The 13074-nt window shown below is 49.0% G+C and overlaps 1 protein-coding gene across 4 annotated transcripts in view; it reads left to right on the top strand.

Annotated features, from left to right (window-relative positions):
- Nucleotides 1-13074, top strand: part of CPSF6 (cleavage and polyadenylation specific factor 6) — a 67889-nt gene that overhangs the window by 20657 nt on the left and 34158 nt on the right. For 2 of the 4 annotated variants that reach the window (XM_069764638.1, XM_069764637.1), the window contains exon 5: nucleotides 10215-10385. In XM_069764638.1, coding sequence (XP_069620739.1) covers nucleotides 10215-10385 — 171 coding nt within the window. Of the gene's footprint in view, nucleotides 1-10211; nucleotides 10386-13074 lie in introns of all 4 variants that reach the window. The other 2 variants (XM_069764636.1, XM_069764635.1) reach the window with 1 other exon arrangement.

The raw sequence follows: 13074 nt of genomic DNA, 5'->3' as shown, positions 1-13074 counted from the left end.
GGGATTTTCCGCAATGTGGGCACAGCAGTTCCTGTTTTCCATAGGGTACATTGTAATGTACCCTGCATGGAAAACAGCTGCGGACTCGCAGCGGGAAAATCGCGGCGGTTCCGCATTAAAAAAAGGATGGTGTGAACATGGCCTAATAGAAACATATGCACCACTTCTGCATTTATCACCCACTCCTGGTTTTGGCTACAAATACTGATGAAAAATCCTGACCAAATCCTGATGCAATCCTGAACGTGTGCACATACCCTAAGGGTATGTGCACACGTCAGGATTTCTTGCAGAAATTTTCCTGACAAAAAAGGACATTTCTGCCAGAAATCCGCATGCGTTTTTACCGCGATTTTACCACGTTTTTCACGCGTTTTTCACGCGTTTTTTGTGCGTTTTTCCCCAAATGCATAGAATTGCGGGAAAAACGCAGAAAATCCGCAAAAATAATGAACATGCTCATTTTTTTACCGCAATGCGTTTTTTTCGTGGAAAAAAACGCATCCATGTGCACAAAACATGCAGAATGCATTCTAAATGATTGAATGTATAATATATGTGTTTCTAATGATTTTTATAGCGTTTTTACCGCGAAAAAACCTGAAAGTGTGCACATAGCCTTAAAGTCACTTTGAGGGGTGTACATGACAGAAAATACCCCAAAGTGACACCATTCTAAAGACTACACCCCTCAAGGTGCTCAAAACCACATTCTAGGGCAGCACGGTGGCGCAGTGGTTAGCACTACAGCCTTGCAGCGCTGGGGTCCTGGGTTCTAATCCCACCCAGGACAACATCTGCAGAGAGTTTGTATGTTCTCTCCGTGTTTGCGTGGGTTTCCTCCGGGCACTCCGGTTTCCTCCCACATGCCAAAGACATACTGATAGGAATTCTAGATTGTGAGCCCAATCGGGGACAGTGATGATAATATGGGCAAACTGTAAAGCGCTGCGGAATATGTTAGCGCTATATAAAAATAAAGATTATTATTATTATTATTATTATTATTATTATAGAAGTTTATTAACCCTTTATGTGCTTCACAGGAACTAAAGCAACGTGGAGGGAAAAATTAACATTTATTTTTTTTTTTTACAAACATTTTACTTGAGAACCAGTTTTTTTTATTTTTATTTTCACAAGTGTAAAAAGAGAAAATGAACCACAAAATTTGTGCAATTTCTCCTGAATAGGCCGATACCCGATATGTGGGGGTAAACCACTGTTTGGGCGCATGGCAGAGCTTGGAAGGGAAGGAGCGCCATTTGACTTTTTCAATGCAGAATTAACTGTGATCGGACACCATGTCGCGTTTGGAGAGCCCCTGATGTGCTTAAACAGTGGAAAACAGTGGAAAACCCCACAAGTGACACCGTTTTGGAAACTAGACCCCCCGAGGAGCTTATCTAGATGTATGGTGAGCACTATCATCCCCCAAGTGCTTCACAGAAATTTACAACGTAGAGACGTGAAAATAAAAAAATCATATTTACTCTGTCGTCTCATTGGGGGACACAGGACCATGGATTTTATGCTGCTGTCCACTAGGAGGCGACACTATGCATAATCTGAAAAAGATTAACCATGGCCCCTCCTCTGCACTATACACCCCTGGACGGCGTCCTCCTTCTCCAGTTTTTGCTTAGTGTCGCATAGGAGGCACACCTAAAAATTTTTACACCGTTTTTTTTTTTCCCCTGTTTTTTTCCGACGGATTACAGATAAAGAAAAGTGGGTCTCTTGTGAGACTCCCGGCATGGCTCCTTCCTCGGCCCCCTATTACGGGGTGCCTGGTTGAAGTCGAGATGGCTATTCCCCATGTCGCTCCTTCCCCAGTCCCTCGGGTGCTGGTTCGAAGTCGAGATCCCCCTCCTTCCCCAATTCCTTTTGGTTTCTGGGTCGAGGTCAAGGCGAGGATAAAGCCCCCTGAAGGCAGGCATGGCACAATAGACACAGGGCTCCCTGCACCCCTCTGCGGCAGCACCAGCTCTATACTGCCTCAGGGGGACACCTCACATGGCCCCCACCCTTCCGCTTATAGCCCCGCCCCAATCCTGCCTTAAATCCGGGGACTCTGGTTCAGATCCGACCCCCTCCCGGACTTTCGCGCCGGCCTGGAGCCTTTCTGGGCATCAGGCATATAATTTAGGCCACAGCTTTGGCCTAGCTGAAGCCGCTGCCTCCTGCCCGCCCCCGGATGACAAATATGACACTCTACAGTGTCATAGTGGGGGCGGATCGAGACAGAAAGGGCGCGTTTTTACACAGCTTTGCTGCCTTTTTTCTCAGCTCTTCGCCCCCTTCTCATCGGCGCCCATTTCTACTGCAGCAAGGATTATCCCTGCATCTCCCGGTCAGCAGGACCAGGCCAGCCAGTCTCCGGGGGGCACAGGACTGTGGATCTTTGGTGCTGGAACTAGGGGCAACTGGTGGGGTAAGATCACAGCTGGGTTGTTTTACTCGGCTGTGAATCCATATTCCCTAAAGGCTCCCCTATAGGTTCTTCTGCATAGCTACCCCTGTAAGGTCCTCTGCATAGCCAGCCCTTCTGCACTCTGTGCACTATGCCGGGCTCAAGGTCCAAGAGAACCAGGCAGGACTGCTATTATGCATTCTGCACAGCCTGCAGGACCGCTCTCCCCAGTGGCAGCACGTACTCGCACTGCCAGGACTGCACTCGGACTACTGTGTCAGAGCCCCAAGAAGCCCCTACCAACGCTTTGGTGTCTAATGCCATGCCGGAATGGGTCACTCAGATGTCGCAATCTATGACGCAGTCTATAGATAACCTAACCTCCACATTGCTTCAGGCTCTGCAGAGTCATGCCTCGGCTATGACCGTTACCCAGCAAAGGGAGAGCTTGACTCAGGGACAGGATGACCCTGGCACATCCACGTCTAGGTCAGGACGCAAGCGGACCCATAGGTCAAGTCCATCTGCGTCATCCCTTAGCACACGGTCATCCCCTTCTAGGGAAAGACACCGTAGTTCCAGGTCATCTAGACCGTCCCCTTCCAGGGGCAGACAATGCAGATCTCTGCAATCCCCAACCAGAGAAGGCCTCCGCCCCAGCTCACCCAGCAGGGGATGCCTCAGTGATACACAGGATTCGGAAGGCTTCTGTGACTCAGACAAGGAAACGGAGGGGTCCCTGATCCCAATCCCCCCTAGCAATACAGCGCTAGTTGAGGTCTTAATCTCTTCCATCCATCGGGTGCTGGACATTTCTGATCCGCCACCAGAGGCCCCAGAACGCAAGATTTCCTTTCAAGGACCTCTGAAGCCGTGTAAGGTTTTCTCTAACCACCCATAGTTTAAGGCGATCCTTAAAAAGCAGCTCTCGCAGCCTCAGAAAAAATTCCCTAATCTCAAATATCTGGAGGCGAGGTACCCCTTCCCACAGAAGGATACCAAGGAATGGACAGACCCACCCGCACTGGACCTCCCAGTCTCTAGACTAGCAGCACAGACCCTCCTTTCACTGCCAGATAGCTCAACCCTCAGGGACGCAGCAGACCGGCAGGTAGAACGCATGGCTCGTTCAATTTTCGAGGCTGCAGGGGCATCCCTAGCTCCCGCGTTTGCTTCAGTTTGGGCTGTCAAGGCCATTCTGGCCTGGGTCAAAAATTTACAAGCTGGCCTCCAAGCATCCACTCCTGAGCTGTCGGACCAAGCGGTTCAAATAGCATTCGTAGCAGATTACATGCTTCATGCAGCTCTGGATTCAGCAAGGGGTGTAGCGGGGATAGCATCAAACGCCATCACAATTCGGCGTATCCTCTGGCTGCGGGAATGGAAAGCGGACGCAGCCTCACAGAAGTCCCTCACGCACCTCCTGTACCTCAGTGGGCGACTTTTCGGTGAACAGTTGGACACGATGATATCCAACGCCACCGGGGGTAAGAGTACCTCTCTTCCCCAACTGAAACCTAAACGCACTTACAAGAAGCGTAACCAAACTCTATTCCAATCCTTTCGGAACTCCTCGGGCTGGTCGGTCTCACGTCCAGCACAAAATCGTAACCGTTCCCCATGCAGGAACAACTCACGATCGACGCAAAGGTCGGACAAGACCTGGCAGTCAGAAGCAGCCCAGTCTAAGCCCAGAGGAGGAAAATCTCAGACTTTCTCCTCATCATGACTAACGAAATCCGGAAGACACCACACCCGTAGGCGGCCGATTTTTGCTCTTTCATCAAGTCTGGCTGTCTATTACAGAAGACAGGTGGGTTAGGGAACTAGTGTCTTCTACAAGATAGAGTTCACCTCCAACCCACCGGACCGATTCTTCCTCTCTGACCCCCCAAAACCAACAGCCAAGGCTCGTGCCTTCCGACAAGCGGTCTCCTCGCTTTTTCAAGCAGGAGTCATAGTACCAGTCCCCACGGCCGAGTGCTTAGGAGGGTTCTACTCCAATCTATTCGTAGTCCCCAAGAAAGGAGGCAGCGTGCAGCCCATACTGGACCTAAAACAACTCAACAAATATGTATGGGTCCATCACTTCCGCATGGTGTCCCTTCGGTCCATCATTGCGTCCATGGAGAAGGGAGAATATCTCGCCTCCATAGACATAAGACGCATACCTGCATATACTGATTGCACCTGCCCATCATAGGTTTCTCAGGTTCGCAATCGACCAGGACCACTTCCAGTTCGTGGCTCTCCCGTTCGGACTCGCCACGGCTCCCAGAGTGTTTACCAAGGTCATGACAGCCACCATGGACGTCCTGCACTCCAGAGGCATAGTAGTCATTCCATACTTGGACGATCTACTCAAGGCTCCCACCTTTAAAGGGAACCTGTCACCCCGTTTTTTGAGATTGAGCTATAAATACTGTTAAATAGGGCCTGCGCTGTGTGTTCCTATAGTGTATGTAGTGTACCCCGATTCCCTATGTATGCTGAGAAATAACTTACCAAAGTCGCCGTTTTCGCCTGTCAATCAGGCTGGTCAGGTCGGGAGGGCGTGGTGACATCGCTGGTTCTTCCTCAGCTTTACGTTGGTGGCGTAGTGGTGAAGACACAGCGCGCGATCTGCGCTGTAATCCCTTGCATCGGTGGGGGCGGCCATCTTCCTGGGGCCGCGCGTGCGCAGATCGAGTGCTCTGCTGCACGGGGCTTCAGGAAAATGGCCGCGGGATGCAAACTCGGCTTTGGGAAAATGGCCGCCGCGATCTCTAATGCGCACGCGCGGCATCCCGCGGCCATTTTCCTGAAGCCCCGTGCAGCAGAGCACTCGATCTGCGCACGCGCGGCCCCAGGAAGATGGCCGCCCCCACCGACGAAAGGGATGACAGCGCAGATCGCGCGCTGTGTCTTCACCACTACACCACTACGCCACCAACGTAAAGCTGAGGAAGAACCAGCGATGTCACCACGCCCTCCCGACCTGACCAGCCTGATTGACAGGCGAAAACGGCGACTTTGGTAAGTTATTTCTCAGCATACATAGGGAATCGGGGTACACTACATACACTATAGGAACACACAGCGCAGGCCCTATTTAACAGTATTTATAGCTCAATCTCAAAAAACGGGGTGACAGGTTCCCTTTAAGGACTGCGAGCTCAGCGTCTCAATCAAAATCGACACCCTGAGTCGCATGGGCTGGTTAGTCAACCTACAAAGGTCGTCACCAACCCCGAGTCAGTCCCTGACCTTCCTGGGAATGCTATTCAACACCTCCAGGGGTCTAGTGCTACTTCCCAAGGACAAGGCACTGGCTCTTCGCCTAGGAGTTCGCGCCCTCCTCCGCAAACCCCCTCGATCTCTCCGGTTTGCCATGAGAGTCCTCGGCAGGATGGGGGCAACAATAGAAGCGGTCCCATTTGCCCAGTTTCACCTCAGGCCTCTCCATCTAGCCATCCTCAAGTCCTGGGACAAGAACCCTTTCTCTTTCGACAGGGAGTTCCGGCTAACGTTGTCAACCAGGAGGTCCCTGCACTGGTGGCTCAAGCCAACCTTGCTAGCAAAGGGGAAATCTTTCTCACAGGTCAGTGGAAGGTTCTGACCCCCGATGCGAGCCTGACGGGTTGGGGTGCAGTGCACCTACACCACAGGGCAAGTGGTCCCCAGTGGAAGCGACCATGCCCATCAACATCCTGGAAATTCGTGCCATCCTCCTGGCATTGAGGGCCTTCCATCACTTCATCCATTACACACTGAACGGGAAACCACTGGGTAAATCTGACAGGGAGAAGGACTTGGGGATCCTAGTTAATGATAAACTTACCTGGAGCAGCCAGTGCCAGGCAGCAGCTGCCAAGGCAAACAGGATCATGGGGTGCATTAAAAGAGGTCTGGATACACATGATGAGAGCATTATACTGCCTCTGTACAAATCCCTAGTTAGACCGCACATGGAGTACTGTGTCCAGTTTTGGGCACCGGTGCTCAGGAAGGATATAATGGAACTAGAGAGAGTACAAAGGAGGGCAACAAAATTAATAAAGGGGATGGGAGAACTACAATACCCAGAGAGATTAGCGAAATTAGGATTATTTAGTCTAGAAAAAAGACGACTGAGGGGCGATCTAATAACCATGTATAAGTATATAAGGGGACAATACAAATATCTCGCTGAGGATCTGTTTATACCAAGGAAGGTGACGGGCACAAGGGGGCATTCTTTGCGTCTGGAGGAGAGAAGGTTTTTCCACCAACATAGAAGAGGATTCTTTACTGTTAGGGCAGTGAGAATCTGGAATTGCTTGCCTGAGGAGGTGGTGATGGCGAACTCAGTCGAGGGGTTCAAGAGAGGCCTGGATGTCTTCCTGGAGCAGAACAATATTGTATCATACAATTATTAGGTTCTGTAGAAGGACGTAGATCTGGGTATTTATTATGATGGAATATAGGCTGAACTGGATGGACAAATGTCTTTTTTCGGCCTTACTAACTATGTTACTATGTTACTATGTTACTTACTGGCAGCCTCTCGCATCAGAATACAGTCGGACAATGCCACGGCTGTGGTATATATGAATCACCAAGAGGGACCCGCAGTACCCAGGCTATGCGAGAAGTGTCACACATCCTCCACTGGGCGGAGGACACCGGGTCGGTTCTCTCGGCGGTCCACATTCTGGGTGTGGAAAACTGGGAAGCGGACTTCCTCAGCCGACAAGGAATAGACTCGGGAGAGTGGTCTCATCCCAAAATTTTTCGCCAGATCTGCCATCGCTAGGGGACCCCAGATGTGGACCTAATGGCATCCCACTTCAATGCCAAGGTCTCCAACTTCATGGACAGAGCACACGATCCGCGGTCGCTCGGAGCAGACGCTCTGGTTCAGGACTGGACCCAGTTCCAGCTCCTGTACATTTTTCCTCCTCCTCCCCCTGATATCCAGAGTGGTGAGGAAGATCAAGCAAGAGGGAGTTCCAACCATCCTAATCGCACTCTACTGGCCCAGATGTACATGGTACGCCGACATCGTACAACTTACAGCAGACTCCCCCTGGCGCCTCCCCGACCGCCCGGATCTTCTATCACAAGGCCCGTTCTACCACCAGAACTCAGGGGCCCTCAATTTGACGGCGTGGCCCTTGAAACCTGGGTTCTAACCCAGGCAGGGCTCTCGCCGGACTTCATTAGGACCATGATCAGGGCACGGAAGCCAGCCTCTGCCAAGATTTATTACCATACCTGGAAAGCTTTCTTTACCTGGTGCAAATCTCGTGGCCAGACCCCATTCCCTTATTCCCTCCCCAAACTACTTGGTTTTCTCCAATCGGGTCTGGAGGCCAGGCTGTCCCTGGGCTCGCTTAAGAGCCAGGTGTCGGCCCTCTCTGTGCTTTTTCAAAGGCGCATTGCTACCAAGCCACAAGTAAGGACTTTTCTTCAGGGGGTTTCCCGATTGGTTCCCCCCTACAGACGACCACTAGAAACGTGGGACCTCAACCTGGTCCTGACAGCATTGCAGGAACCACCCTTTGAACCCCTTAAGGAGGTCCCGCTCCGCCTTCTCTCCCAGAAGGTGGTTTTCCTGGTGGCAATCATCTCGCTACGCAGGGTGTCTGAACTGACAGCACTCTCCTGCAGACGGCCCTTCCTGGTTTTTCACCAGGACAAGGTAGTTCTCCGTACGGTCCCATCCTTCCTTCCGAAGGTTGTGTCCAACTTCCACTTCCAATGAGGAAATTTCACTGCCATCCCTTTGTCCGGTCCCAGTTCATAGTGGAGAAGGCTCTGCATACGCTTGACCTTGTCAGGGCATTGCGTATATGTGTCTAGGACTGCGTCCTTCCGGAGGTCTGATTCTCTTTTCCTTCTTCCGGAAGGCGGCCACAAGGGTCTGCCAGCTTCCAAAGCTACCCTTGCCAGGTGGATCAAATCCACCATATAAGATGCCTACCGCCTTAAGAATTCTCCTCTTCCAGCTGGTATTACGGCACACTCTACACGGGCGGTAGGGCCTCCTGGGCCATTTGGCACCAGGCTTCGGCACAACAAGTGTGTAAGGCGGCCACTTGGACTAGCCTACACATGTTTACTAAACACTACAGGGTTCATATACCCAGTCCTCAGCGGACGCGAGCCTGGGTAGATGTGTTCTGCAGGCGACGACGGTGCACCCATTGTAGGGGCCTGTCTGCACAATATTCGTCCATTGCTTCCCACCCAGGGACTGTTTTTGGACGTCCTATGGTCCTGTTTCCCCCAATGAGGCGACAGAGTAAAGGAGATTTTTCTGTACTCACCGTAAAATCTTTCTCTTAGCCTCTAATTGGGGGACACCGCTCCCACCCTGTTGCCCTTTCCGGGCCAAAAGTTGTTCAGTTTTTTCTGAGCACGCTGATGCCCCATATGTGGGGGTAAACCACTGTTTGGGCGCACACGGCAGCACTCAGAAGGGAGGGAGCACCATTTGACTCTTTGAACGCAAAATTAGCTGGAATAAATGGTGGAGCCATGTCGCGTTTGGAGACCCCCTGATATACCTAAACAGTGGAAACCCCCCAATTCTAACTCCAGCCCTAATCCCAACACACCCCTAATCCTAATCACAACCCTTACCCCAATACACCCTTGACCCTAATCACAACCCTAACACCAACACACCCCTAATCCCAAACTTACCCTAATCCCAACCCTAACTTTAGCCCAACTGTAACCCTAATTGGAAAATGGAAATTTTCTTTATTTTATTATTTTTTTTCCCCGAGGCGTACCGGGGGGGATTGGGACCCTATTTTTCCTCTGATGTGCGAGGAGAGAGACCCTAAATGGCACATCAGATTTTTTTTTTTTTTGTTTTGCGGTCGCCGTTATACAGTTAATAACGGTGATCGCAAAACTGGGGTTGGTAAAAACCGACCCGAATCATGTTCTTTGTGGTCTCGGCTACCCCCGGCATCTGAGACCCCAAAATCTGCCGGGTGTCGGGCGCACTGCGCATTCGCCCGCCATTTTCTTTTCTGAGAGTAGATGGCGGCACTCATGGGGGGAAGCGGGCGGACCGAGGAGCATCGGGAGGTACCCGAGGGGGGGGGGGGTCGATCGGAGACCCTATTTCTCTCACCTCTGATATGCGAACCCATCAGAGGAGAGAGAAATTAAATGGCACATCTGACTTTTTTTTTTGCGGCCGCGTTACAAGGTTAATAATGGCGATCGCAAAACCGTGGTTGGTAGAAACCAACCCAAATTATGTTATCTGGGGTCTCGGCTACCCCTGGCAGCCAAGACCCCAGAGAAAATTCGACCCCCGGGGGGGGGGGGTGCTGTACACTTCTTCCACAGCGCCGCTAATTAACGGCGCCGTTGTTTAAGTGCCCTTAATTGCCGCTGTGAAAAGGCATATCGGCGGTCGTTAAGGGGTTAAATGCTTGTGTCTTAGCTGGCATGTGCTGGTATGAAGCAGGTTCAGCTTCTGAAGAGGCCTTAATATACTTCCTTCTCTTAAAGACCTTTTATGAAAATGTACATAGATGTTTGTAATGCAAACGTTTTTACATAATGAAAATGGACAGGGTCTTTCTGGCGCCTTTTGCTTCCATCATGTAATGGACCTGTTCTTGGCATGATTTTAGTTTTCCTGTTCCTAGAAGGAAACAAACAGAATTGCATAATTCAGGTTGGAATAGAACCTAACCAAGATTTATACAACCGATCACTTTTTCATGTGATTTCAGGCTCTGCATTTCATTATTGTTAATACATTTCATGTTTTGAGGTATGGATACTTTTTGTTGTATTTTAATTGTTGCAGCTACACAGGCTGGTCAAATGTCTGGCGAAGGAAAGGCTGGCCCACCCGGTATCAATGCCCGATTACCTTTTCCACCTGGTGGCAGAGGTAGGGGTCGGTTCCCAACTTCAGGTCCTGGTGACAGATTTCCTGGACCTACTGGACCCGGAGGGCCTCCTCCACCTTTTGCAGGTAAGCAAATTAGACTATGTATTTTAGCAATGGAATAGATTTCCTGAAGATAGTAAAACAGAGTTGTAATAGAGCAGTGATGGTGAACCTTTTAGAAACAGAGTGCCCAAACTGCAATCTAAAACCCACTTATTTATCGCAAAGTGCCAACATGGCAATTTAACCGAAATACTGAGGTTTTAGATTAGAAAAACAACTCCTATATTAGTGCGCTATAGCGTCTATTGCACAGGGTTTGTAAGCGCTGCACTCCAAGCTTAAGATACTAGCCACCGATTGCAGTGGAGATCTGTTTTTGAGAATGAAGGGAATTTTTATTCAAAAGAAAATTGCCAATTTGTTTGTTTTTTACAACCTATTTGCAATTGTAACCCTTTATCAAGATGAGAATAACCCTTTAAGCATGGGATGTCAAGCTAAATACACACAGGGCCAAAATTAAAAGCTTTTGACAAAGTCACGGGCCAACCTTGATATTTGTTAAAAAAAAAAAAAAAAAGTCTACAATTGAGGATGTTTTTTCTTATCAAATAAAACAATTAACTTTTGGTATTATAGTGGAATAATATATTATGTAGCAGCAGTAAAAAGCATATGGCCCAATGGCCGGATATAAATATGCAAAGGATGCGTAAACGTGTTCCTCCATACAAAGTATCATTGCCCTACTTTATCCCCCTCCCTCAATTCCTCCAGCAAAAATGATGACCCCATCTCAGTGTGATTCTCCAAAGGTAATCTCTACACAGCTCTCCACACAGTATAATGTGCACAAAATGTCCTCCATACAGTACAATGGTTCCACATAGTCCTCCATACAGTGTAATGGGCCTCATAGTGCTTCATAAGAGTGTAACGGGCCCTACATAGTTCTGCATAAAGTGTAATGGGCTCCACATAGTGCTCTATACAGTATAATGGGGCCCTGCATTGCCTTCCATACAGTATTATGGCCCCACATAGTGCTTGATCCAGTATTATGGCCCCACATGATGCTCCATTCTGTATAATGGCCCAACATAAGGCTTCAAACTGTATAATAGTCCCACATAATGCTCCATACAGTATAATGACCCCACATAGTGCTACATACTGTATAATGGCCCCACATGATGCTCCATCCTGTATAATGGTCCCATATGATGCCCCATACTGTATAATGGCCCCAAATGATGCCCCATACTGTATAATGGCTACACATAGTCCTCCATACTGTATGATGGCTTCACATGATGCTCCATACTGTATAATGTACCCATATGATGCTCCATACTGTATAATGGCCCCGCATGATGCTCCGTACTGTATAATGGCTACACATAATGCTCCATACTGTATAATGGCCCCATATGATGCTCCATAGTGTTTAATGGCCCCACATGATGCTCCATACTATAATGGCCCCATATACTGCTCCATACTATATAATGGCTTCACATTACAAAAAAAAAATACTCACCTCTGCCCGTTCCAACCCTGATCTGGTCTCTTCATATCAGTCCTACCTGTGGACATGCGCGCCATCTCGGCAATAGCGCCGCCACTCTCCTCAGCACGTGTGCAGACTGATGGTACGGCGCTCGGCTTGATGGGGAACTTTGGAGCAGAGGAGAGTGGCCGCAGCGCTAGTGATGAGGGAGATTGAGCGGGCTGAGGAAGAGTGGTGGCAGCGCTAGTTTTGAGGAGATGCCGTGCGTGCCCTCCGAAAAAGGCTCTGTGTGCCCCCTCTGGCACGCGTGCCATAGGTTCACCACCACTGTGATAGAGCAATACTATTCCAAAATCATTGTTTGAAAGTATGTTTACAATTATTCATGAATTTTACTGTAAGTAGAAACCGTAGCATCTACTGTAAGTTGTTTTCTAGTTTTCTTCCTTGCTTACAATGTACCTTTTGAAAGTTTTCACCTTTTTGAGTAAATTTCTGTTGATGATGTTAGTGAAATTTCATTAATGTTCTGCTTTTATATAAATTTGAGTTGGATTTCCACTCTTGAAATAGAGGTCAAGATTATAGACAGTTGGACAGTTTCCTGCCTTTCTTTAAGCAGTGGGGTCCTCCTCAACACAGCCTTCTAAAAACGCTTGGAAATATTTTCCTATTCATTTCTTCTTGGAAACCCATTCTTCTATTGATCTAAAAAGTTATGCCACAGGAGCATGCTTCCATTTGGGCAACATGTGAGTTGTGAACTGGTACATTGTCTTGCAGAAGGTGGACACCTTTGTAGAGCATGCCACGTCTCTTGGTTTTGATGGCCTCCCACAATTTCCGTAGTAGTAAAGCATAGTATGCCCCAGTGATCTTGGTACCCTTTGCTAGGAAAACCAATACTATTCCTTGCTGGTCGCAAAATACTGTGAGCATGACCATGCCTGCCGAGGGTTGGGCACGTTCCTTCTTTGGAGGCATTGAGTCATGATGCTTCCATTACATCGACTGGACTTGAGTCTTAAGATCATAGTGATGGACCTAGCTTTCATCCTGTATGATCAGTCTGTTGAAAAAGTCCTCCTATTTTTCATGGCACAACGTCAATAGAACCTGAGAGCATTCGACTCGTTCCTGCTCCTGGAAAGGTGTGAGCAGCCAGGGAACCCAGCGAGCGGATACCTTATGCATGTGAAGATGGTCTTAGATGTTTTTTTCCACAGACCCCACTCTAATCTTCACATTTTTGGCTAAGTG

The sequence above is a fragment of the Ranitomeya imitator genome, chromosome 4 (genome assembly GCF_032444005.1).
Source record: "Ranitomeya imitator isolate aRanImi1 chromosome 4, aRanImi1.pri, whole genome shotgun sequence".
NCBI classification, from domain to species: domain Eukaryota; kingdom Metazoa; phylum Chordata; class Amphibia; order Anura; family Dendrobatidae; genus Ranitomeya; species Ranitomeya imitator.
Note: the sequence above shows the minus strand (reverse complement) of the source record. Positions and strands in the feature narration are given on the sequence as shown.